The sequence below is a fragment of the Mustela nigripes genome, chromosome 2 (genome assembly GCF_022355385.1).
Source record: "Mustela nigripes isolate SB6536 chromosome 2, MUSNIG.SB6536, whole genome shotgun sequence".
Classification (NCBI taxonomy): domain Eukaryota; kingdom Metazoa; phylum Chordata; class Mammalia; order Carnivora; family Mustelidae; genus Mustela; species Mustela nigripes.
The window spans coordinates 102,226,506-102,252,989 of NC_081558.1; the positions used below are offsets into that span (position 1 = coordinate 102,226,506).

The 26,484-nt window shown below is 38.9% G+C and overlaps 2 protein-coding genes across 2 annotated transcripts in view; both read left to right on the plus strand.

The window, feature by feature from the left end:
* The window catches only part of PIGX (phosphatidylinositol glycan anchor biosynthesis class X), a gene marked incomplete at its 5' end in the record, with an annotated part of 36,614 nt that extends 22,051 nt beyond the window's left edge, over positions 1-14,563 (plus strand). Inside the window, 3 exons of the mRNA XM_059388336.1 lie at positions 7,590-7,803; positions 10,270-10,370; positions 14,153-14,563. Coding sequence (XP_059244319.1) covers positions 7,590-7,803; positions 10,270-10,370; positions 14,153-14,296 — 459 coding nt within the window. The remainder of the gene's footprint in view (positions 1-7,589; positions 7,804-10,269; positions 10,371-14,152) is intronic.
* Positions 14,564-21,670: 7,107 nt separating this feature from the next.
* Positions 21,671-26,484, plus strand: part of PAK2 (p21 (RAC1) activated kinase 2) — an 88,810-nt gene continuing 83,996 nt past the window's right edge. The window contains exon 1 of the mRNA XM_059391214.1: positions 21,671-21,761. The gene's annotated coding sequence lies outside the window, so the exon portion shown is untranslated. The remainder of the gene's footprint in view (positions 21,762-26,484) is intronic.

Sequence of the window (26,484 nt, forward strand, 5' to 3'; positions counted from 1 at the left end):
ATACAGATATGGAAGATATATAAAAGGAGAACATTAAACTTGTGAAGATTAAAACTACAGTGTATGCGATAGAAAAGATTCTAGATAAAATTAATGGCATTTCAAACAGTGCAAAAGAAAAGATTAATAGATTTGAAGACATAGTAATAGAAACTACCTAAAATAGATTTTTTTTAAAAGAGAGAAATATAAAAAGTGAATAGAGTGGGGGCGCCTGGGTGGCTCAGTGGGTTAAAGCCTCTACCTTTGGCTCAGGTCATGATCCCAGGGTCCTGGGATTGAGCCCCGTATCGGGCTCTCTGCTCAGCGGGGAGTCTGCTTCCTCTCTCTCACTCTCTCTCTCTCTCTCTCTGCCAGCCTCTCTGCCTACTTATGGTCTCTGCCTGTCAAATAAATAAATAAAATCTAAAAACAAAAATGTGAATAGAATAATAGTGAGTTGTGGGACAACTTCAGTCCGACCTGTGGTTGGACTATGTTGAAGAGATATCTCTATCTCCATGTTCCTTTCGTTGTTCACAGTAGACAAGCTGTGGAAACAATCTAAGTGTCCATCAACAGATGAGTGGATAAAGAAAATATGTATGAAAATAGGATACAATGGAATGTTATTCACCTATAAAAAAGAAGAAAATCCTGCCATTTGCTACAAGCTAAGTGAAATAAGTCAGAGAAAGACAAATACTGTATGATCTCATTTGTATGTGGAATCTAAAAAAATCCTGAAATCATTGAAATAGAGTATATTGATGGTTGCCAGGAGCAAGAGTGTGGGAGAAACAGATGAAGGTGTTCAAAGAGTATAGACATCCAGTTATAAGATGAGTACACTCAGGGGTTCTAGTGTATAGCATGGGGACTATAGTTAACAATAGTGTGTTATATATTTGAAGATTGTTAAAAGAGTATACTTTAAAAGTGTTCATCAGGGGTGCCTCACTGGCTCAGTAGAGCATATATGACTCTTGATCTTGGAGTCATGAGTTTGAGCCTTGTGCTGAATGTAGAGATTACTTTAAAAAGTAATAAAATAAAAGTTTTCATTGTACACACGCATACACATAAGAGGTAACTGAGTGATGATGGATGTGTTAACTAACCTTACTGTGGCAATCATTTTGTATTATAAACATATTTCAAATAGTGATGTTGTATGCCTTAGACCTATACAATGTTATATGTCAGTTATATCTCAATGAAGCTCAGTGTGGGGAGTGGGGTAGGGAAGGTGTGATTGGAATCTCCAAGGACAGAAGAGAGAAATGGAGATGGAAAAAAATTTAAAGAAATAATGGCTGAGAAATTTCCAAATTTGGTGAAAACTATAAATCCGTATGTCTAAGCTGCTCAAGTACCAGAAACATGAAGAAAATTATCCCGAGGTGCATGTACTCAAATTGTTTAAAACAGTGAGAATGAGGGGCACCTGGGTGGCTCAGTTAAGCATCTGACTTTGGCTCAGGTCATGATCTCGGGGTCCTGGGGGTAAGCCCCATGTTGGGCTCCATGCTCAGTAGGGAGTCTGCTTCTCCTTCTCCCTCTGCCCCTCTCTTGCCTTGTGCTCACTCACTGTCTTTCTCTCTCAAGTGAATAAAATCTTTTTAAAAAAAAATGAGAATGAGAAAAAAACTTTAAGTTTTTATTTAAATTCCAGTTAGTTAACATACAGTGTAATATTAGCGTCAGGTATACTAAATGGTGATTCAACACTTCAATATATCACCCAGTTCTCCTTATAACAAGTGCACTCCTTAATCCCCATCACCTGTTGAACACCCCCCCCCCACCATCTACCTCCCTTCTGGTAACCATCAGTTTGTTCTCTTTATTTAAGAATCTGTTTCTTGGTTTCCCCCCCACCGCGCTTTTTTTTTTTATTCTCCTTGTTCGTTTGTTTTCTTTCTTAAGTTCCATGTGTGAGTGAAATCATATGGCATTTGTCTTTTTGTCTTTCTCTGACTTATTTCACTCAGCCTAATACTCTCTAGCTCCATCCATGTCATTGCAAATGGCATTCTTTTTTATGGCTGAATAATAGTCCATTGTATATATATATACTACATCTTTTTTTTTTTTTAATTAGGCTCCCAGGCCAACGTGGGGCTTGAAACCACAGCCCTGAGATCAAGAGTCACATGCTCTACCGACTGAACCAGCCAGACACCCCTGAATCTTCTCTGTCCATTCTTTAATTGAAGGACTTTTAGGCTGTTTCCATAATTTAGCTAAGAAAATGCTGCTATAAACATCAGGGTGCATGTATCCCTTTAAATTAATATTTTTGTATTCTTTGGGTAAATACCTAGTAGTGCTATTGCTGGATCATTAATTTTTTGAAGAACATTGATACTGTGTTCTAGAGTGGCTGTATCAGTTTGCATTCCTATCAACAGTGCAAAAGGGTTGCCCTTTCTCTATATCCTTGCCAACACCTGTTGTTTCTTATGTTGTTGATTTAAGCCAGAGAATGAGAAAATTTTAAAAGTGGCAAGAGGGAAAGAAAAACGTAAAATATAAGGGAACAAAGATAAAGATAACAGGTTTCTTGTCAAAAATAATGCAGACTAGGGGCGCCTGGGTGGCTCAGTGGGCTAAAGCCTCTGCCTTCAGCTCAGGTCTTGATCCCAGGATTCTGGGATCAAGCCCCGAATTGGGCTCTCTGCTCAGCGGGGAGCCTGCTTCCTCCTCTCTCTCTCTCTCTCTCTGCCTGCCTCTCTGCCTACTTGTGATCTGTCTGTCAAATAAATAAGTAAATAAATCTTTAAAAAAATAATAATGCAAACAAGAAAATAGTACAACACTATCCTTAAAGTATGGAAAGAAAAGAAACCTGTTGATTTTGAATTCTGTATGCAGTGATAATATCTTTCAAAGTGAAGGTGAAATACTTTTCAGACATCTAAAAGAATTAATCACTAATAGACCTCCACTATAAAAAATGTTATAGGAAAATAATACCAGATAAAATCTGTATCTATACTAGGGAGAGAAGAGCACTTGAAATGATAACTACATGGGTAAATATAAGACTTTTCCCCCTTATTTAAATTTTTTATTTATCAGATAATTGAAAAAAATAATATAACATTCATACCATATGTAAAAATAAAATGCATGACACCAAATATCACAAAGTTGGGAAGGAGAAGATGGAAGCATACTTTTATAAGGTTGTTATTCTAAATGTGAAGTAGTTTAATACCACTTAAGTGTAGACTGTGCTACATTAAAGATGTAAACCTTAAAGTAAACATAAAAATAGCAAAGAGTTTTGGGGTGCCTGGCTGGCTCAGGTGGTGGGGCAAGGCAACTTTTGATCTCAGGGTCATGAGTTCAAGCCTCACATTGGGCCTAGAGCCTACCTAAAAATAAGTAAAAGTTAAGAAAAACACAAAGAGTTTTAGCTAGTATACCAGCAAAGCAGATACAATGAAATTATAAAAAATATTCAATCCAAAAAGCAGAGAAAGAACAGAAAAGGACAAAGAATGTATGTTAAATATAGAAAACAAGATGATACATTTCAACTTAACCATATCAATGGTCACATTAAATATAAATGTCTAAATATCCCCATTAAAAGACAGAGATCATCAGATTGGATAAGAAAGCAAGATCCAGCTGTATGTTGCTTACAAGAAATGTTTTATTTTAAAACATTTAAATTTTAAAAGAAAAGATATGGAGGTGCCTGGGTGGCTCAGTGGGTTAAGCCTCTGCCTTCAGCTCAGGTCATGATCTCAGGGTCCTGGGATCAAGACCCGTATTGGGCTCTCTGCTCAACAGGCTCTCTCTCTGCTCAATCGGACTTGCTCTCTGCCTGCTGCTCTGCCTACTTGTGATATCTTTCTCTCTCTCTATTCAATAAATAAATAAAATCTTTTTAAAATAAAAGAAAAGATGTGCTCACACTGGTCAAAGGAAGCTGAAGTGGGATTATTAATTTTAGGTGAAGTGGATTTCAGAGCAAAGACTATCACCAGAGCTAACGGAAGGCATTTTGATAATGGGATCAACGCAGCAGGAGGAAATAATAACCATAAACATTTATGTACCTAATAGCACAGATTCAAAATGGATGAAGAAAAACTGGTAGAACTGTAAGGTATAACAGACAAATCTACACTTACAGTTGACGGTTTCAGTACACTTTTCTCACTAAGTGATACAGGAAATTATTAAGACTTTATAAGATTTGAATAAAAATGTCAACTTGACCTAATTGGCATTTATAGACCACTCTTCCCAGCCACAGTGGAATATACATTCTTTTTAGATGTACATGGAACACTTGCCAAGATAGAGCATATTCTATGTCATAAAACAAGTCTCAATATATTTAGACAAATTCAAGTTTCACAAAGCACATTCTTTGACTACAGAGGAATTAAAGTAGACATTAAGAATGGAAGGATCTTTGGTGCCTGGGTAGCTCAGTTGGTCAAGTGCCTGCCTTCATCTTAGGCTATGATCCCGGGATACTGGGATCGAGTCCCATGTCGGGCTCTCTGCTCAGCTGGGAGCCTGCTTCTCCCTCTCCTTCTGCCAGCCACTCTGCCTGCTTGTGCATGAGCTCTCTTTATATCTCTCTCAAATAAATAAAGTCTTTTAAAAAAAGAAAGAAAGAAAGAAAGCTCTCTGGAAAAGGCTCAAACATTTGGGAGCCAATCAACATACTTCTAAGTAGTCCGTGGGTCAAAGAAGAAAGCAAAAGGGAAATAAGGGATTTTGAACTGAATAAAAGTGAAAACACAATATATTAGAATTAGTAGGGTGCTGCTAGAGCTGCATTTAGGGGGAAATCTGTAGTCCTAAAATGCCTGTTTTAGAAAGAAGAAAGGGACGCCTGGGTGGCTCAGTTGGTTGAGCAGCTGCCTTCGGCTCAGGTCATGATCCCAGCGTCTTGGGATCGAGTCCCACATTGGGCTCCTTGCTCCGCGGGGAGCCTGCTTCTCCCTCTGACTCTGCCTGCCACTCTCTCTGCCTGTGCTTGCGCTCTCTCTCTCTCTCTGACAAATAAATAAAATCTTTAAAATAAATAAATAAAGACTCTGCCTTCAGCTCAGGTCACGATTCCAGGGTCCTGGGATCAAGCCCTGCATGGGATTCTCCTCCCATTCCCCCTTCTGTATTCCCTCTCTTGCTGTATTGCTCTGTCAAATAAATAAATAAAATCTTTTTAAAAATTTAAAAAAAAAAATAGAAAGAAGAAAGATCTCAGATTAGTGATAGCCAAGCCTCCCTAAATTATAAAAAGAAGAGCACGTGAAACCAAAGTTAAGTAGGAGAATAGGAATAGAAAAAACAGCAGAAATCAATGAATTAGAAAATAGAAACACAATAGGGAAAACCAGCGAAACAAAGCTGGTTCTTTGAGATGGGTAAAATTGGTGAACCTTTAGCCAGAGAGATCATTTTTTTAAATGTGCTGTTAGAATTAACATCGCAGTGTCAGAAAAGTAGTCTACATTTCATTTTTTTATAAAGTCATATTTTTAGATCGTGTAAGTTGTTCAAAAGCACCAATTACTGTGTCTTAATTGGGAGAATTTTTTCCTGTTTTTGAAAGAACTAGTTTATAAGAGAAAGATCTGGCAAATGTTACAGACATGGCACAATTTCATAGCTGAACTCATTTAACTTAGCTCTGGTGGTTTGTGACGTGTTAGTTGAGTATTGTGAAAAGGAATAGGTTCATGGCTGTTAACAAGTATATGCTCTTGTTTGATGAATTTTTTGTGTATCATTTCGGTTTTTGTTAATACATTATTGCTGTTTACCCAGGCACCCCTAAGAGAACTATGACTATTTCTCTGAGGAGGAGAAAACTTAGTGGAGATGTTTGAGTGACCCTTAGTGAAATAAGGAACAGATTTATTGTAGATACTGTAAGCAAGGACAGTTGCTAATGTTAAAGACCAGAGCATCAGACTTCTACTTATAAAAAAGGAATGGGGATACCTAGGTGGCACAGTAGGTGGAGCGTCTGACTCCTGGTTGTCGGCTCAGGTCATGACCTCGGGGTTGTGGGATCGAGTCCTTTGTTGGGCTCTGGACTCAGCACTGAGTCTGCTCAAGACTCTCTCCATCTTCTCTCTGCCCCTCCCTCCCACACTCTTGTTCTCTCTCTCAAATAAATAAATCTAAAAAAAAAAAGGAATAACCTTTTAACGGAAGATAAAATGATATGACTCAAAGTAATAACCTCCATTTTAGTCATTGAGCGTATTCAGGCAGCGGCTGGATTCTTGAACAATGCCCTCATTGACAGTGGTTTAATTTAATCACCTTTAAAGTTCATTATGACTCATAAGATTATATTCTTTACCCTTTGCCAATGAACTTTTTTATTCCTGTGATTAACAGAGAAGGAAAAACATGAAAAAATACAGCACTTGGTGTCACTCTGAAACAGAAGAATTAGGATGTTTGCCATTATGCGAAGACTTTAATTCTGTTTTTGTTTTTGTTTTTTCCTGGAGATATGTAAGGGCTTCACATAGAGAATCTAGAGACAAGTTGTATGTGTATACATCTGTACATATATCATACACACAGACTCACAGATTATGTAGTGTCTGTATATATGTATGTATAAATATATGTGAATGTGAGTGTGTGTATGTATGTTTATACAGAAATATGTGTGGGTGGATAGATATACATACATATATAATATGTACTTACATTATAATTTAGGACTATTTTCTCTCACATTTGCATTTTTAGTTTTGGAATAGAATACCTTTTTCTTTTTTAAAGATCTTTTTTATTTCTTCATTTGAGAGAGAGTGAGCAAAAGCTTGAACAGGGGGGAGGGGCAGTGGGAGAGGGAAAATCAGATGCCTCCCTGAGCCGGGAGCCCAATACAGGGCTCAATCCCAGGACCCTGAGATCACGAACCGAAGGCTGAAGGCTGAACTTAACTGACTGAGCCACTCAGGTGCCCCTAGAATACCTGTTTTAAAATGGTTTTTACCATATTATTTTTTTAAAGAATCATTTACTATTTTCCTTTTAACTTTTTATACCTAATATGGGAAGAGTACTGACCTTTGCTTTGACTTCCTCACCAAAGTGCTCTGTCTTACTCACTGCCATCTTACCTACTTTTCTGAAGAACAGGAAATTACCAGAATGATACCAATCATTTCAACCAATACTGGGTTAACTGTTTTTGTCATAGTTTTCATTTGTGAATACAGCATCATTTAATATTTATTAAATTTAATAAATTTAATAAATTTAATAAATATTAAATGATGCTGTATTCACAAAATTTCTCTTTTCTTATTACCTGTTTTGTCACCTAAACAAAGCTTGATAAGGATATTATAAATACATAATTTTTGTTATGGGGAAATTTCACACCCCAGAGTATAATTTCCTCAGTTTACTTTTAGTAAACAAACTTTTATTAAACATAGATCACATCTTATTTTTCTATTTAAAATTGAGGATAGAATGAAATGGGAATTGTTTATAGGGGGAGTGAATTTGACATTTCTGTTCATCAGTATAGCATTCTTCTGGTTTTATTAATCTTCTCTATTTCTTCTTTGGATTAATATTTGTTTTCTTTTTGATAGGCAGTGATGGTTTCCGAAGACTTTAATATAGAAGCTCCCAATTATTTGTCTAAGGAATCCGAAGTTCTTATTTATGCCAGACAAGATTCACAGTGCATTGATTGTTTCCAAGCTTTTTTGCCTGTGCACTACCGCTATCATCGGCCACATAGTAAAGATGGAGAAACCTTTATTGTGATCAATAACCCTGATTTATTGATGTATTGTGACCAAGGTGAGAGTTGCAAGTCTTTTCTGCGGGTTGAAAATAAAAATAAAGGTATGATGGCAAGTCCAAAGTCAAGGACAGGGGTGACAGAAGGTTTCTTTTTACTTTCCTTTTTAACTTTTTTTTTTTTTAAGAAGATTTTATTTATTTATTTATTTGTCAGAGAGAGAGAAAGAGAGCACAAGCAGGGGGAGCAGCAGAGGGAGAAGGACAAGTAGGCTCCCTGCTGAACAAGGAGCCTGATGTGAGATTTGATTCCAGGACCATGACCTGAGCTGAAGAAGAACTGACTGAGCCACTCAGGCAGCCCCCTTTTTAACCTTTTCATTGTAAAATACACCATAGGTATAGAAAAGCTTCACAAATAAATAGTTTAGTACATTATTATAAGGCAAAGACCCTTCCTTGTAACTACCACCCAGGTAGAGAAATAGAGCTTTACCAGTCACCCTAGAAGCAGCTGTGTGTCCCGTCTCAATCATAGCCTCCTCCTTTCCTCTAAGACTAACCCATATCCTGACTTTTAATCAGTTGCTTATGTTTCTTTATACTTTTTTCACCCAAGTGTGCATTCGTGGATAGTAAAGCTTCATCTTCCCCATTTGAAGAAATGTGTTTCCACTAAGTCTCTTAATTTACAAGTTTCCCCTCTTTCCCTTTCTTTTTTTTAGATTCACCTGTTGAGAAACCTGGGTCATCTGACCTGTCTAGTTTCTCATAGTTGGGGTTTTGGTGATTTTGCTTATGCCATTCATCTAGCCTCTTTATTTCCTGGAAATTGGCTGCTGGCTCCAGAGCTGTGATCAGATTCAGTTTGATTCTTTTGACAAGACTATAGGTGGTGCGGTGTTCTTGTATGAGGACTCATATAATGTCTGGTGTGTTTCTTTTTTTTGGCCATCGATCCTCTGCCCTTGTGCTGCTTTCTATTTCTTTATGCTGATTTGCGAGACTTACAGCTGTTGGTGTTTTGTCTACTTGTATAGATTTTTTGTGTTTGAGGGAATACTTGACCACCTAGTTTTGTGTAAATGTTAGCCATGAGTTTTTGGTTTGGGAAATAATTGTTCTTTCTGTTTTTATGTGTGCATTTGAATTAAAAAAAAAACAAAAAACAAAAAACAAGGAACTATGCTTCCTCATTTTCAGTCTTCCTAGAATCAGGACTTTAAGAAGTCCCTTTCAAATTTTGGTGGTTTTTGTTTTTGTTTTTGTTTTTTAAAGATTTTATTTATTTATTTGACAGAGATCACAAGTAGGCAGAGAGGCAGGCAGAGAGAAAGGAGGAAGCAGGCTCCCTGCTGAGCAAAGAGCCCGATGTGGGGCTCTATCCCAGGACCCTGGGATCATGACCTGAGCCGAAGGCAGAGGCTTTAATCCACTGAGCCACCCAGGCGCCCCCAGATTTTGGTTCTTTGTGTCTCCAAATTTAGGTTGATTAGAATATTCACAAATCAGTAGCACCAAAGATTGGGAGATAGGAAGTTTTTTGTTTTGTTTTTGTTTTTGTTTTTTTTAAAGATTTTATTTATTTATTTGACAGAGAGAGATCGCAGGTAGGTAGAGAGGCTGGCAGAGAGAGAGAGAGAGGGAAGCAGGCTCCCTGCCGAGCAGAGAGCCCAATGTGGGACTCTTTCCCAGGACCCTGAGATCATGACCTGAGCCGAAGGCAGTGGCTTAACCTACTGAACCACCCAGGCGCCCAGGGAGATAGGAAGTTTTTAATCATACTTTGCTGCCATGATAAATTTCATGATGAGAAAATAATAAACTGTTCAACTTTGTTAGATCTGTTCATCCAACCTAGTTTTTTTTTTCTTTTAATTACTCAGAATAAAGTTTGGAAAAGTGTCCTCTCCTGGAGTTCTGGTATTGTGTTTTGTTTTGCTTTGGTTTGGTTTTTTAGTCTGAATGTTCTTTATATGGGTTTGTTTAGTTTATGGAAATTTTTTTCAGTTGTATGTTTAGGATCTGTTAATTTTTCTGAGTATATGTTATACTTCAAAAAAAGTTTAAGTTAAAGTTTTTTAAAAATTGTACCTACTGGGGGCACCTGGGTGGCTCAGTAGGTTGGGTGTCTGCCTTCGGCTCAGGTCTTGATCTCTACATCCTGGGATTAAGCTCCACAGCTGGCTTCCTGCTTAGTGGGGAGTCTGCTTCTCCCTCCCTCTGCTCCTTCTCTCTCTCAAATAAATAAATAAATAACATCTTAAGAAAAAAAAGTGGCACCTACTGTAATGGGATTTATTAAGAACTCGTGCTTAACTTCTGTACAGTCTTGGTAATTTTGTAATTTCTTTGGCATCCTCTTAGAACAGGTTGCTGAAATAAAACGGCATGTGATAGATGGATTCAGGTCTTGTACATTGTGTGGCAAAGAGTATGAGTACTCATATCTCAACATGGAAGACTGGCTTAGTGTCTAGTCCAGATGCATGTTTTCTGATATGATGTTCTACCACTTTTTCTCAGAGTTTCCAATTTTGAAATGCTGGGCTCAGTCACAAGTGGCAGCTCCTTGTGCTTTGAAGAATAAGGATATATGCCAGTGGAACAATATGAAATACAAATCAGTAAGTTAATATTTTGAGGTGTTTTTCAATCATGCTGCATTATTTAAAACTCATAATGTTTCTGCCACATTTAAGGGATTAGCATTTTATATTCTACCATTAAAAGCTATTTTTTGTTTGTTTTTTTTTAAATTTTTTAAAAAAGATTTTATATATTTATTTGACAGGGAAAGAGAGAACAAGCACAGGGAGAGGGAGGCAAAAGGAGAGGGAGAAGCAGGCTACTGCTGAGCAAGGAGCCCAATGTGGGGCTCAGTCCTAGGATCCTGGGATCAGGACCTGGGCCGAAGACAACTATTTAACCAGCTGAGCCAACCAGGAACCCTTTGTTTGTTTTTAATGTTGTTTCTTTGCTACTGATGGCAACAATGGCTCCTCATTTCCGTAGAGTCATAGAATCATTTAATTTGGGGACTGGAGATTTAGGGTTAGTTCCATGCCTTATATTAGTCCAGAGCCCAAGTAAGCTAATATGCTTTTTAAACGTGTGGAGTAGCAACAAATAACAGTGCTATGTCCATCTGGTTTTACTTTATCTAGAAAAATGTTTCCACAGCTGATGTCAAAGAAATCACTGCCTATGTTTTTTCCACGGGTTTGATGGTTTCTTATCTCACATTTAGGTTTTTAGTCCATTTTGAGTTTATTTTTACGTATGATTTAAGAAGGTGGTCCAGTTTCATTCTTGGTTTTACTTTATAGGTACTTTATTTTATTTAGAACTTTTTATTAACTTTTGAACAACGAAGTCAATTAGTTAACTTCAATATATTACATAGAAAAAGTGAGAAAAGAGAAATAATGACTCCAAGTAGTAATATTTCGACTATGATAAAGTTTCTAGACAGTTGTATTGCAATTTATATATCTAAATCCAGGTTGTGGCCAGCCATTTTAATAGTTTTGACCCCGACCTTGTTTTCAGTTAATAAATTAGGTAAGTATTCTTATTTCATTATCATTGGCTTTGTCTGAGGAGTGTACAGTTTTCTATTTACCTTCTTAAGTTATCATGGTCTACTTCTCTCTGTTCAGTGGCAAGTCTTATACAACCATCTCTCTTCTTTCCCTCTTTTCCTGACCTTTCCTTCCTCTTTTATGAGCTGCATTTTAATTGATGGTTGTACTATCTGTTTGTGTTTCACTTTGACCCTAATTCTCTTTAAGGTCTGCCTCCTTTGGTGGAATAGCACAATCTCTGTCAACATTCTTACAATTTACTTTTACAAAGAGTCAAATGAGTCTGCAGTAAAAGTAAAATAAATTAGGGGCGCCTGGGTGGCTCAGTGGGTTAAAGCCTCTGCCTCCGGCTCAGGTCATGATCCCAGGGTCCTGGAATCAAGCCCCACATAGGGCTATCTGCTCAGCAGGGAACCTGCTTCCTCCTCTCTGTCTGCCTCTCCGCCTACTTGTGATCTCTGTTAAATAAATAAAATCTTTAAAAAAAAAAAAAAGTAAAATAAATTAAAATGTTAAGCCCACAGACAGATAAACATAAAGCAGATTTGTTTGTATGTGCTGTTGGAGATTATTATAGATTTGAAGTATTTTCCTTGGAGTTGCTTTGAAGCCTGTCTACCAGCTAGCCTAGAGAACAACTAGTTACCGTTAAGTCTTACTATAAAGCACTGCTATTTTGTAGTGGGGAACTCTCTTAGAGCTGACAATTGTAAGAAGTATGACTCTGCTAATATGTTTTGTAGCGTAGAGTTGCTTTTGAGTAGATTTCCATTAGCATATGGAACCTGAACTTTTTTTACACTCTAAAATACATCTGGAGAATTACATGTGATTTTCTTATGTGAATGAAGAGTATAATTAGTATTTACAATTTATTAATTTAAAATACTGGTAGTGTGCATTGCTACAAAATAAGTAATTACCTTATTAAAACATTCTGAATTCAGTTCTCTTTTAGACCATGTAACTTGAAATAAAAGGTCTTAATGAACCCTTTGATTTATGTGTGTGTATGTGTGTGTTAACATTTCTTGTTTATATATATCAGGAAAATAGGTGACCATCACTGAGGTGGTGATCTACACTAAGTCTTGTTTGTCTAAGGCACCATTTTTTTAAAAGATAATTTAAAAGATAAAAAGATAAAGATAAATAAAAAGATAAAAAACTATCTTTTTTTAAAATATAATTTTTAAAGATAATTTTTAAAAGATAATTTGAAAAGATAATTTTCAAATTAACATTTGTTTTGGATGTGAAATTATACTCCAGATATTTATAAAAAGGAACCAAAAATAAGAGCATTCCCAAGTTACCTAAATTTTAATATATTTTTTAAAGATTTTATTTATTTATTTGACAGACAGAGATCATAAGCAGTCAGAGAGGCAGGCAGAGAGAGAGGGGGAAGCAGGCTCCCTGCTGAGCAGAGAGCCCGATGCGGGGCTCGATCCCAGGACCCTGAGATCATGACCTGAGCCGAAAGCAGAGGCTTAACCCACTGAGCCACCCAGGCGCCCCTAAATTTTAATATCTTTAAAAACCGATTTTATTGGGGTGCCTGGGTGGCTCACCGGGTTAGGCCTCTGCCTTCGGCTCAGGTCATGATCTCAGGGTCCTGGGATCGAGCCCTGCATCAGTCTGTCTGCTTAGGGGGGAGCCTGCTTCCCCCCACCCCGCCCCTGCCTCTGCCTACTTGTGATCTCTGTGTGTCAAATAAATAAATAAATCTTTAAAAAAAACACCCTGATTTTCTTTTCTTTTTTTATGATTTTACTTTCTTTTTTAAAAAGATTTTATTTATTTATTTGACACACAGAGATCACAAATAGGCAGGGAGGCAGGCAGAGGGAGAGAGGGGGAAGCAGGCTTCCTGCTGAGCAGACAGCCTGATGCAGGGCTCGATCCCAGGACCCTGAGATCATGACCTGAGCTGAAGGCAGAGAGGCCTAACCTGCTGAGCCACCCAAGCGCCCCCAAAGGCAGAGGCTTAACCCACTGAGCTACTCAGGTGCCCCGATTTTACTTATTTATTTACCAGAGATTGAGGGAGAGAGAGAGAGCACATGAGTACAAGCAGGGGGAGCGGCCGGCAGAAAGAGAAGCAGGCTCCTTGCTGAACAGGGATCCCGATGCAGGACTCCATCTGACGGGGATCATGACCTAAGCGGAAGGCAGACAGTTAACCGACTGAGCCACCCAGGTGTCCCTAAAAAGCTATTTTAAACCACAAAATTTCCTAGAGTTTTTATCCTCTTTATCTTCAAAACCAAATAGAAAATAGAAACCAAGTTGAACTGTAGGAGAACTGTTTTGTTGGTCAGGATGACAGTGACTTTGATGTTTTAACAGTAAAAGACACATTCACTGTGTAACTTGTGAATAATAGACTTTTTAAAGGTATTTTGGAGAGAGAAACAGCAAAACAGAAGTGATTGGATACTTTAGCTTTATTGTTGTTTTAATGTTTTTCCTTTAGGGCTTTGACTGAGAGATAATTCTGTATTCTAATAGAAAGGTAACAAAAAGAAGTAAATGTTTATACTGATTACAGAGGTGACAATGGCAGATAGCTAACATCAGTAGAAAGTAGAAATCAAAATTAATGAGAATTTAAGGATTATTGTGATGAATCTGATTCTGTTACATTAAATGAAATGTTGAATCCAAAAGAATCACTCAAACAATAATGTTACATGTAGTGTAGCATTGGCTAAAAGATACTAAAAGAAAAAAATTACATTAAAAGTCAAAGAACTAGGTCTCACCTTAGGGCCTGCATTTTAGATGTCTCTAACCTCTCTTTCTCTCTCTTTCTCTAGGTATATAAGAACGTGACTCTACAGGTTCCAGTGGGACTAACTATACATACCTCCTTAGTGTGTTCTGTGACTCTGCTCATTACCATCCTGTGTTCAACTCTGATCCTTGTGGCTGTTTTCAAATATGGCCATTTTTCCCTATAAGTTTTGTGGAGCTTAATGCTTCCCATAAACCTAAATAAGACTTATTTACTTGTGATCAGAAGTGTTCTTCTAGGGGTGCCTGGGTGGCTCAATCGGTTAAGTGGCTTCTTCAGTTCATGATCTCAGGGTCCTGAGATCCGGCTCCTTGCTCCACAGGGAGCCTGCCTCTCCCTCTTCCTCTGTTGTTCTCCCCTGCTTATACTCTAGCTCTCAAATAAATAAAATAACGTGTTTAAAAAAAAAAAAAAAAGGAGTGTTCTTCTAGAATTATGTCGTTTTTGTCTTCATTTATGGCTATAATTTTGTGTACTAGAGGAAATTTTGGGCCATTTTCAACCCATTCCAGAATTTAGTACTCTGTTGTATAGACCATTGATAATCTTTAAGCAAGTACCAATAGGAGAGGAAACTTAATTTTGTTGAATTTATATTTATTTTGTGAGAAGTGATTTCAGTTTCATTTCGGTCATGAAAAGAGTACTTTATGTGTTAGAGACAAATTATTCTTATTTTATGAATAGAAACATTTTAATTTCAGCTAAAAATTGAGAAAATCATTTTAAATGAGAATAAAATATTTTGGATGAATCAGTTTATTTAAACATTAGTTTTTTTTGTTGTTGTTTTTTTTTAAAGATTTTATTTATTTATTTGACAGAGAGAGAGAGAGAGATCACAAGTAGGCAGAGAGGCAGACAGAGAGGGGGAAACAGGCTCCCTGCTGAGCAGAGAGCCCGATGCGGGGCTCGATCCCAGGACCCTGAGATCATGACCTGAGCTGAAGGCAGAGGCTTAACCCACTGAGCCACCCAGGCACCCCTAAACATTAGTTTTATAAGAATATTAAAGTTACTCATCCAGAGTTTAAAGAAAATAAAGTAGGACAGCTAAGAAATTATTAATATCAAGATTGATTATTCCTTAAAGCATTTCTATTCTCTTTTTGTATTTTATTTACTGTTTTGAATATATGAATGGCTAGATGAAACTAAATACTAAGTACTAAGACACAGTTTTTGTTTAGTACTGAATTTGTCAGGAAGACAATTCAGATTGTCATTTTAGAGTATGTTTTATTAAGTTGTACATTTATGAAAAAAAAAAATATTTTTGTATCTTTTGCTCCATGCTGAACTTGGGTCTTAAACTCATGACCCTGAGATCGAGTCACATGCTCTACCGACTACTGCCAGGTAGCCCTCTTTTGTGTATCTTCAGTGGCTTTTTTTTTAAACAAAGGTTCTTATTCTACTGTTTTTCTTGGGGAAAAGTTAGAAAATAAAGTGCCATAAGCTAATTAAAAAATAAAAAAGTGGGGGTGCCTGGGTGGCTCAGTGGGTTGGCCCTCTGCCTTCCACCCAGGTCATGATCTCAGGGTCCTGGGATCCTGAGCCCCACATCAGGCTCTCTGCTCAGCAGGGAGCCTGCTTCCCTCTCTCTCTCTGCTTGCCTCTCTGCCTACTTGCGATCTCTCTCTGTCAAATAAATAAATAAAAATCTTTAAAAAAAATAATAAAAATTAAAATTAAAAATGTATGGGGCACCTGGCTGGCTCAGTCAGTGGAGCATGTAACTCTTGAACTCAGGGTTTTGAGTTTGAGCCCCATGTTGAATGTAGAGATTACTTAAAAATAAAGTCTTTGAAAAAAAAATAAAAATATAAAGGCAATGGGGCGCCTGGGTGGCTCAGTGGGTTGAGGCCTCTGCCTTCGCTCAGGTCATGATCCCAGGGTCCTGGGATCCAGCCCCACATCGGGCTCTCTGCTCTGCAGGGAGCCTGCTTCCTCCTCTCTCTCTCTCTGCCTGCCTCTCTGCCTACTTGAGATCTCTGTCTCTCAAATAAATAAATAAAATATTTAAATAAATAAATAAATAAAAAGGCAAGCACGTCCTTCTGTTTATATGGGGCAATGCTTTGAGGACAAGCATGTTCCAAAACAGAAGCCAGTAAACCAGGGTTTGTTTGCAATGTTTGTTTCATAGAATAATGGAATGATACATATTTATATATGCTAGCACCGCTTAGCTTCCTAAAACATTCTGGTGTTTTTATGGGAATAAATCTTTTATAATTTGACATGTATGACTTGATGAGTCATAATAGTTCTTTTTGAAGGTGTGTTTAAGAATGTAAATATTGAAAAAGCAACCGAGTGCCATGAAACAAGAAATATATATGTTTTTAAGATTTTATTTATTTATCAGAGAGAGAGCAAGCACAGGCAGACAGAATGGCAGGCAGAGGCAGAGGGAGAAGCAGGCTCCCCGCCGAGCAAGGAGCCCAATGCGGGACTCAATCCCAGGACGCTGGGATCATGACCTGAGCTGAAGGCAGCCACTTAACCAACTGAGCCACCCAGGCGTCCCATGAAACAAGAAATATTAGAGACCACTAATATTTCAAACCCAATCTAATTTTATACTTATTTAGTATCTTCTTACAAGAAAGAATTCCTGTTTTTTACAAGAATTTCTTTCACAGTGGGATTAGTATGGGGACACTGAAATGAAATTATATGTCAGTTAAAAATCAGTAACATGGGGGCACCTGGATGGCTCAGTGGGTTGAGCCACTGCCTTCGGCTCAGGTCATGATCTCAGGGTCCTGGGATCGAGTCCCGCGTCGGGCTCTCTGCTCAGTGGGGAGCCTGCTTCCTCCTCTCTCTCTCTGCCTGCCTCTCTGCCTACTTGTAATCTCTCTCTGTCAAATAAATAAATAAAATCTTTAAAAAAAATTTTTAAAAAATCAGTAACATGAACAGACAGCATATTGAAGTATGACTGGATGGGAATGTGTTACCTCTTAAGAGTATATGTGGGGAAAAAAAGAAAGTATATGTGGGGGGGGCAGAATATATATATATAAAAGAATATATATAAAATATATATATTATATATAAGAATATATATAAAGAATATATATAAAAGAATATATATGTATGTGTGTGTATATATATATATATTCTATATATTCTGAGCCACCCATGCGCACCAAGCACTGTATTTTTTAAATCAGTTTTGTAATTCTGTGTATGGCTTTTTTTGTTTAAAGTGAAAAAAATGGGTACTGTCCTCTTGGTCATTTTGTTCCAGTATTTGTATATATATAAAAAATATATATTCTATATATATAGAAATACATATTTCTATATATAAATAAATATATGTATTTATATATTTATTTTATATATTTATATATTATATAATTATTAATTATTAATATATTATATATTATATATATATTTCTATATATATACATATTCTTTTGTATATCAGAACCAAGTTTCATCAGTATTTAAATGAGTTTTCAAGTTAATATTTGAGATGGTGGCCTGGGATATGATTCAGCCATTTATTCATTTACACAGGTATTCAAGGGTGTAATAAAAATGTGAAAGTGAATGAAGAGTACTTTGATATGACTCTTTGCCTAATAAATGGTTGCAGATGACGTCACTTTTTTGACATTACTTTTGATAGAATATTTCTGGTTTTGAACTCTTTATTATCTTCTTTGGATACTTTGAATAAGCACTTTATTTTTTTAACAAGTTCTGTGCCCAACATGGGGCTTCAACTCATGACCCTGAGATCAAGATTCACATGCTCTACCAACTGAGCCAGCCAGGCACCCTAAGCGCTGTATTTTTAATTTTTTTAATTTTTATTTTTTTTAAGGTTTTATTTATTTGACAGAAAGAGCATGAGAGGGACGCCTGGGTGGCTCAGTTGATTGGATGACTACCTTCGGCTCAGGTCGTGATCCCGGAGTCCTGGAATCGGGTCCCGCATCCGGCTCCCAGCTCCATGCGGAGTCTGCTTCTCCCTTTGACCTTCTCCTTGCTCATGCTCTCTCTCACTGTCTCTCTCTCAAATAAATAAATAAAATCTTTAAAAAAAAAAAAAAAAGAAAGAAAGAAAGAGCATGAGAAGTTGGGGGAGTGATAGAGGGAGAGGGGAAGCAGGTTCCATCCAAGGACCCTGGGATTATGACCTGAGCCAAAAGTAGCTGTTTAACGGACTGAGCCACCCATGCGCACCAAGCACTCTATTTTTTAAATCAGTTTTGTAATTCTGTGTATGGCCTTTTTTGTTTAAAGTGAAGAAAATGGGTACTGTCCTCTTGGTCATTTTGTTCCAGTATTTGTTGAACTTTTATGGTTTATTTTTCTTAAAGTGTTAGGTTATGTTTGTTCAGATAAACAGAGATATGAGTTACCTCAGCTAAGGGTGGTGATGAGGCAGAGATGCGTGCATGCGCGTGTGTGTGTGGGTGTGTGTGTATGTATCTAAGCCACTCTACCAGGAATTTAGATTATTTAGCTAGGTCTCATGGAAGATGGTAGATATATGGCTTGGAAACTAGAAAGATCTAATGCAGCTCTATTGATTTCAGAATATAATGAGTTTAAGAACGATTAGAGGAAGATATTCTATTTATTTTAGTTACTCATATTTTGATAATTGGTGCTCAAGATATGGAGATAAATTAGGGTGAGATGACTAACATCTTTCCACATTATCCTCCAAACTTAGAAAATATACTACTGGCAGGTAGTTGAATGTAGGGTTTGGTAGGCTGTGAGAGAATGAGATAATATGGATTAAATATGCTCTTCAGGATTGTCCTAACCAGTGATAGGATGGGTAGGTTTAGCTAGCTATCTGATTTCTTACGTCTCACACCTTACTTCTGGAATCAGTCTCCTCCTGAAGTATATCTTTTGAATGAGTTCCTTTAATAGGTCTTTGTCTTTTTTAAAATTGAAGTATAACTGACACACAGTGTTACATTAGTTTCAGGTGTACTGCATAGTGCATAGTGATTCCACAAGTCTATGGTTTTGCTCTGCCTCCCAAAAGTGTAGGTACCATTGTCACCATACAACACTGTTACAATACCGGCAACAGTCTCTGCTTTTGTCTGATTCCTTTTTTTTTTTTTTTTTAAGATTTGATTTTATTTATTTGACAGAGAGAGCAGAAGAGAGGGAATACAAGCAGGGTGAGTGGGAAAAAGAGAAGCAGGCTTCCTGCCAAGCAGGTAGCCTGATGTGGGTGGGGCTTGATCCCAGGACCCTGAGATGATGACCTGAGCCGAAGCCAGACACTTAATGACTGAGCCACCCAGGTGCCACTGATGATATCTTTCTTTCACCTTCATATGACTGATAATTTAGCTCAGTCTACATTTGTAAGTGTGGTTATTTTATCTTGGTACTTTGAAAATATTTCCCACTGTCAACTGGCACCCATTGTCTCAGTTCAGAAATGTTCAGAAATTTAATAGTTGTTTCTTTGTAGGATATGTCTTTCCTTTCCAGTTACTTTTTCTATGGTTTTCTGCAGTTTGATGTTGTTGTGTTTGAAAAGATCCCTTTTACTTATCCTGGTTGGGCTTCATTTTGCTTCCTGAATCTGAAGATTCTTGTCTTTACTCAGTTCTGGAAAATTCTTAGCCATTATCTCATCATATACTGTCCCTTTTGTATTCTCTCTTCTCTCAGAGTTCTTGCTAGGTGTATGGTAGACCCTCACAATATATCCCTAATGTCTCTCGATCTTTCTTTCATATTTCCTTTGTCTCTGGGCTGCCCTTAGTAATTTCTTTAGATCTGTCATCCAGTTTACTAATTCTCTCTTCAATGTGTAATCTACTGTTTAACCCAAACATTGGCTTTGGTTGCAATTATTAAATTCTTTATTTGTAGAAGATCTACTTGTTACTTCTCAAAGCTGCGTGGTCATATTTTTTAAAAAGCAATATCTTGTTTCTTACTCCTGTATTATTTTGTTTAATCATTTAAATTTATTTTATTTTAAAAGATTATTTATTTATTTGACAGAGGGATAGAGACAGGGAGAGAGGGGACACCAGCAGGGGGAGTGGGAGAGGGAGAAGCAGGCTCCCTGCTGAGCAGGGAACCGGATGCAGGACTTGATCCCAGGAATTTTCCCTTCTGTTCTTGCATCTGTATACTACATTTTCCATATAGCAATCTAATGATCTTAATGTATAAGCCAGATAAATTCACTTCCCTGTTTGAAACTCTTTAATAGCTTTTTGAAATAAATCCAAACTCCTTAGTATGGCATTCAAGATTCTTCTTGACCTGAATCTTACCTACTCTAATATTTTTTCACAGTACACTACTCTTGCACTAAGCTCAGGCTACACCGGTCTTCTTTACTGATCATAGCAAGCCTTTTTCTTGACCCTTTTGCCTGTAACGCTTTCTCCTAGGAGCTTCTTATGTCTCTCTTCTGTTCTCAGCTTAAATGTTGTCTCCTTAAAGATGCTTTCTCTGACCACCCAATCTAAAATAATCTCCCCAGTTTTCTTCTCATACCCGATATCATGAGTTTAATTACTTGTTCGCATATATGTAAGCTCCACAAAGGCAAAGTGATTCATGTCCACCTGTTATCCCTGATGCCTAAATGATACATTTTAGATGTTCAAATGTTTGTAGAATTAGTGAATACGCTGATGAACTCCTCCCTGGATAAAACATGAAGGCTTTAATTTCAAGGAGGTGGGACTTCATTTAGCAGCAAAAAAAAAACAATAAGAGTTTGTAAGTAAAATGCAAAATGGATAACAATGTAGTTGTTATCACAAACAAATGTACGGAAGCAGATTTCTATACAGCAATGTTGGTCAGCATCTTTGACTGGCAAGGACCCGAATGGAGACAATGCTCAAAGGAGGGACTGGCTTTCTCAATTTAAAGATTTTTTAAAATTTATTTGTCAGAGAGAGAGAGAGCAAACACAGGCAGACAGAATGGCAGGCAGAGGCAGAGGAAGAGGGAGAAGCAGACTCTCTGCCGAGCAAGGAGCCCGATGTGGGGCTCAATCCTGGACGCTGGGATCATGACCTGAGCCGAAGGCAGCTGCTTAACCAACTGAGCCACCCAGGCGTCCCTGTCTTTCTCAATTTAAAGAACACTCTCCCCGCCCCTCCCACCGCCAAGAAGGAAAAGAAAAAAAAACCGTGAAAGAAAGAGAGAAGAGCCGGGTGCACGTGTCCAAACTACGACTCCCAGCAGCCCTCGCGCGAGCCCGCCCATCCGGAGGTGGTGCGGGTCTCCGCCCGGTGGAGCTCCGGGCTTGGGTCAGAGAGGGGCGGTGTTCTGGCCCCGCCCCTGCCCGCTCCCAGCCGTCGCCCTCCCCCAGGGTTGTGGCCACGCGCAGCGGCGGCGGTTGTTCCGCTTCCCCTCCGGCCCGGGCCGTCGCCATTGCCGAAGGCTCCCTGCCCTCCCCTGCCGGCGCCCGCGGGGCTCTGCTGCCGCTCGGCCTAGCGGTAGCCGCGGCTGCGCTCCAGCGCGGCTTGTCTTCCCGCCCCGCTTCCCCTTCCGTCCCCGCCTGCCCCGCGCCGCGCGCTTGCCCGGGGCGGCTCCGGAGCCCGCCGGGAGCTCGGACCGAGGCGCCTCGCTGGGGCGGGGACCTTTCCTCGCCTGGGGTAAGTGTGCAGACAGGCCGGGACGCGGGCCGTCGCTCTCTTCCTCCTTCCTCCTCGGCGGCCTGGCCGGCGCGAGCGGCCCGCAGCAGCCTACCTGCCGGGGGCAGCGCCGGGGCAGCCGCCACCTGCGTTCCGGGAGCCGCGGCTCCTGGGGCGGTGGCTCATTGTCTGCTCCCTAGGGCTGTTTTCTTCGGCTTTAGCCCGAAATGGGAAGCTCGCTAGGCTGGCGAAGTCTAACTCTTCCTGGACCCAGCCCTGCCCAGGGCCGTGCCGCGCCACAGGCTCTGCCCACTCTCGGTCTCCCTTCCCTCGCATTTCAGCGTCCTCCTGTTCTCAGTTTAGTGGTCGACCTCACGTCTCGGCTTTTCGTCCTCGATTTTTCCTGTCGTACGGAGTCCCTCCTTGCTACCTCTCCGGTCGTCCTAGTTTCATCGGTTAGGCATATTGTCTCTCGTCCCTGTACTCTGTTCTAAACTGCAGTGTGCGGTCTCTTCCATATTCCGCGTTAGTGGGAACGCATAGTGTTCCGAGGGTTTGAGGGCCTCGCCTAATACCCGAACTTTCGGATCTTCTCGTGATTCTTGTTTGGTCTTCAGCCAGGGGGTGAATAGTTGCTTCTTTAGGTAATTTAGGCGAAGGCTGGCTTTTCACCGCGTTTGGCTTTAACCCAACGCACATAGGACGTTGCTACAGTCTTCGGTGGACTCAGCCTTTTGACTGATTCTTTAAAGATAAAGTCATCCCAGAGCTAAAGTGTGAAAAGTGATTTCTCTTGTTGGTTGGTGCGGGGCCGTATCCTCCTTGTAGCTTCATTTTAATTGGAAGTCGTGAGCGTGATTTGTTTCCTCCTTGATAAATCATGCCAACTCCCATTGATATAACTGTTTCAATTCTACTTTACAAGTTATCTGTAGTTGTTTGTTTTCTTTTTAACCTCTAAAAGACAATCAAAATGGTTAGGCCTAAAATTAGACAACGACGAGTTGTGTTTTGGATCAAGGTTGTGCACGTCACGTTTTTTCCCCTTCTCTGTTTGACTCTTCCGCTCTTATAAGTAGGCAGGATATTGAAATTTACAAGAATTTGCTTGTGGGCTTTTGTTTTTTGTAGGATTGTCCAAAAGAATAACATTAAATAAAATTAGATTGGGGTGAAGACAGTGAATAGTAATTTTTAAAGCAGGTTAGAACTTGTCAACTTTGCCAGAAGCTCAATGGCATTTGTGAAACACACTTACACTAACTCCTAAGTATCTTTTATGGCTATGTGGAAACATACATGTATATACACACATACAGATACATATGAATGGAAAGCATTGTTCATATTCTGTTAATACAGGGTATTGATTAAGGCAATTCCTTAATCCTTAGCTTTTAAATCTATTAATTACCCAAGAAAAGTGATTTACATTGTGAAAAATGAATCTTAAAATGTTTTTGACTTGTAATATATGTAGGTTGTTAAGCCCAGTTTCAGGTTTGGTGAAAGTGGTTGATCAAAATTCAGTGAATTTTACTTTCACTAAATACTCTACTTTTACCTAAGTGACTTTGTACAGAGCTTTAATACTATCATCATTTGATAGTGTCAGTTGTCAATTTGAGAGGTCTTATTGGTCAAAGGGGCCTAATGTACAGAAATGTTGGAGTGTGAAATTTGGTCTGTTGATGTCAGTCTCTCTGTCAGTTCTTCTATAAGCAGATACTTTTACCAAGGAAGAGTGACTGGATATTCCTCTTCACTTAGAAGGGGTTTGATTCCTGGTTTACAATTATTCAAAAAGAGAATTATTCTTCCGGACTTTGTGGCATTTAATACTAACCATCCAAACCCCAAAATAAGTTTGTATTTGGAGTGTATCTGCTAAACAGATGAATAGGGATTCCCCTGGTTCTCTGATCTTTATGATAGGCAGGTTTCCAAGTTGGCATGGTTTACAGTGGTGTATATTTCTTTTTAAAGAAAAAAAAATAAAGGATAGCTAAGGATAAACTTTCAATTATACTTTTTAAAAAAGAGAACTTGTTAGAATAGATAAAGATAAAATAAGTAGGTACTTTAAAGTCATTCCTATATTTCTTCTGTCAATATTGATTATTCTATTAATCAAGTATGTTTCTTTTGACTTCCTGAAATTTCTTTTTTTTTTTTTTAAAGATTTTATTTATTTATTTGACAGACAAAGATCACAAGTAGGCAGAGAGGCAGGCAGAGAGAGGAGGAAGCAGGCTCACCAAGGAGCAGAGAGCCCGATGCGGGGCTCTATCCCAGGATCCTGGGATCATGACCTGAGCCGAAGGCAGAGGCTTTAACCCACTGAGCCACGCAGGTGCCCCTCTCTCTCTTTTTTTTTTTTTTTTTTTTAAGATTTTATTTATTCATTTGACAGAGATCACAAGTAGGCAGAGAGGCAGGCAGAGAGGGGGAAGCAGGATCCCTGCTGAGCAGAGAGCCCCATGTGGGGCTCAATCCCAGGACCCTGAGATCACGACCTGAGCAGAATGCAGAGGTTTAACCCACTGAACCACCCAGGCGCCCCGAAATTTCTCCTTTTGATTAAAACTTGAAACTAGGTCTTGTTCAAGGCTAAGGTTTCAGGATTCTGATCAGTTTGTTTCAGAAGCCCATCAAGTTAAATAAGAGGGCTAATTCCAGACTAGTCAGAGGGCAGATAAGTTACTTAAAAATCGGAGTTGTCCCTTGTATCCTTCTTGAACCTTGGTAGAAGCAGAAAGACAAGGAAAAATAGCCCCCTTGCCTTGAAGAAATACTGATTGTTTTCTTCTGTAATCAGAATTTTCACTACTTTTTCATTTTAGGGTCATTAACCTATTTAAGGATAGCCATTCTGAACACTCATGTGGGATTTCAGAGTTCTAGCCTATTTATTATCTCTGAGGTACATTAGTACTTATCCTTCCATGTGTCTTGAATGGTTAGATGCTGGAGACCTGGATTTGAATCATGGTTCTTCTACCTGACCCTAGGTAAGACATGTACTCCTTCCAGGACTTGGTTGTCGTCTTCTGTAAAATGGGGATTGATAATAATAATAATATAATACAACTTTCATGGGGCTATTTAAAGGAAATGAGATAATGCAAGTAAAGTACCTTGCAAATGCAGTGCTTAAGTTCTTAATAAAGGTTAGTTATTATTCCATTCTAAAATAGGTTTGGGGCGCCTCGGTGCCTCAATCGTTAGGTGTCTGCCTTCTGCTTGGTCATGATCTCAGGATCGTGGGGTCAAGCCCCGCATTGGGCTCCCTGCTCTTCAGGGAGCTTGCTTCTCCCTCTTCTAGTTCCCTTGCTTGTGTTCCCTCTTTCACTGTCTCTGCCAAATAAATAAACAAATAAATAAATAAAATGGGTTTTACATTTAATTGTTACTGTAGCAAATATTATGCTTCCAAACTTAGATTTAAGAATGCTTTCTGGAGGGGAGCCTGGGTAGCTCGGTCGGTTAAGTGTCTGCCTTTGACTCATGTCATCATCCCGGAATGAGTCCCCTATGGGGCTCCTTGCTCACTGGGGAGTCTGTCTCTCCATCTCCCCCTCCTTGTGCATGCTCTCTCTCTCTTTCTCAAATAAATAAATAAAATCTTCAAAAAAAGAAGTATGCTTTCTGGAAGAGATTGGGATGTCAGGACCAATTTTCTGAGACCATAACTGTTAAAATATTGGGGGGAAAAAAGCTTTGCCACTGATACAAAATACAGGTTTTTCAAATTTTAAAAAGTATGTGTATTTCTCAGAAAATTTGAAGAGTAGCGAAGATTATTAAGAGACAGGACAGGGGGACGCCTGGGTGGCTCAGTTGGTTGGACAGCTGCCTTCGGCTCAGGTCATGATCCCGGCGTCCTGGGATTGAGTCCCACATCGGGCTCCTTGCTCTTCAGGGAGCCTGCTTCTCCCTCTGACTCTGCCTGCCTCTCTGTCTGCCTGTGCTCGCTCTTGCTCTCTCTCTGACAAATAAATAAATAAAATATTTAAAAAAAAAAAAAAAGGACAAAAATCACTTTGTCCTCAGCCCCCAGAAATAAGCATCATAATGGACTAGGGGTTTTCCCCTTATTTTTAAATTCCAAAAGTAGCCTGTGCTTATTATAAAAGATTCAAGGCAACCCAGTTATTTAGAATAAAAAAGTAAAACTTGCTCTTTCCTCACTTTCTAGTTCCATTCCCTGGTACCACTGTTAACAATTTTGTTTTCTTTATGCAGAAATAAGCACTGTGTAGTTTTAACCAATTTTTAAAAATACAAGGTCTGGTAATTACATATTCTTTTCCATCTCAATATATACAGTTGTACTTCATCTTTTTAACGGTCATGATATAGTCCATTGTCCTTTAATTATTCATTTTTTTAAAGATTTTATTTATTTGACAGAGCCGAGAGAGAGAGAGCGCCCGCATGCACACAAGCAGGGGGAGTGGCAGGCAGAGGGAGAGGGAGAAGCAGGCTCCCCGCAGAGCAAGGAGCTGGATGCGGGACTGGATCAAAGGACCCTGGGATGAGCTGAAAGCAGTCACTTAACCAAGTGAGCCACCCAGGTGCCCTATTCATGGTTCTTTATGTTGCAGTAATCCCACCTTATCCACAGAGGATATTTCCAAGACCTCCAGTGGCTGCCTGAAGCTACAGATAGAGTAAAGCCTGTATAAACTGTCTTTTTTCCTTATAACATACCTGTGATAAAGTTTAGTTTATAAATTAGACC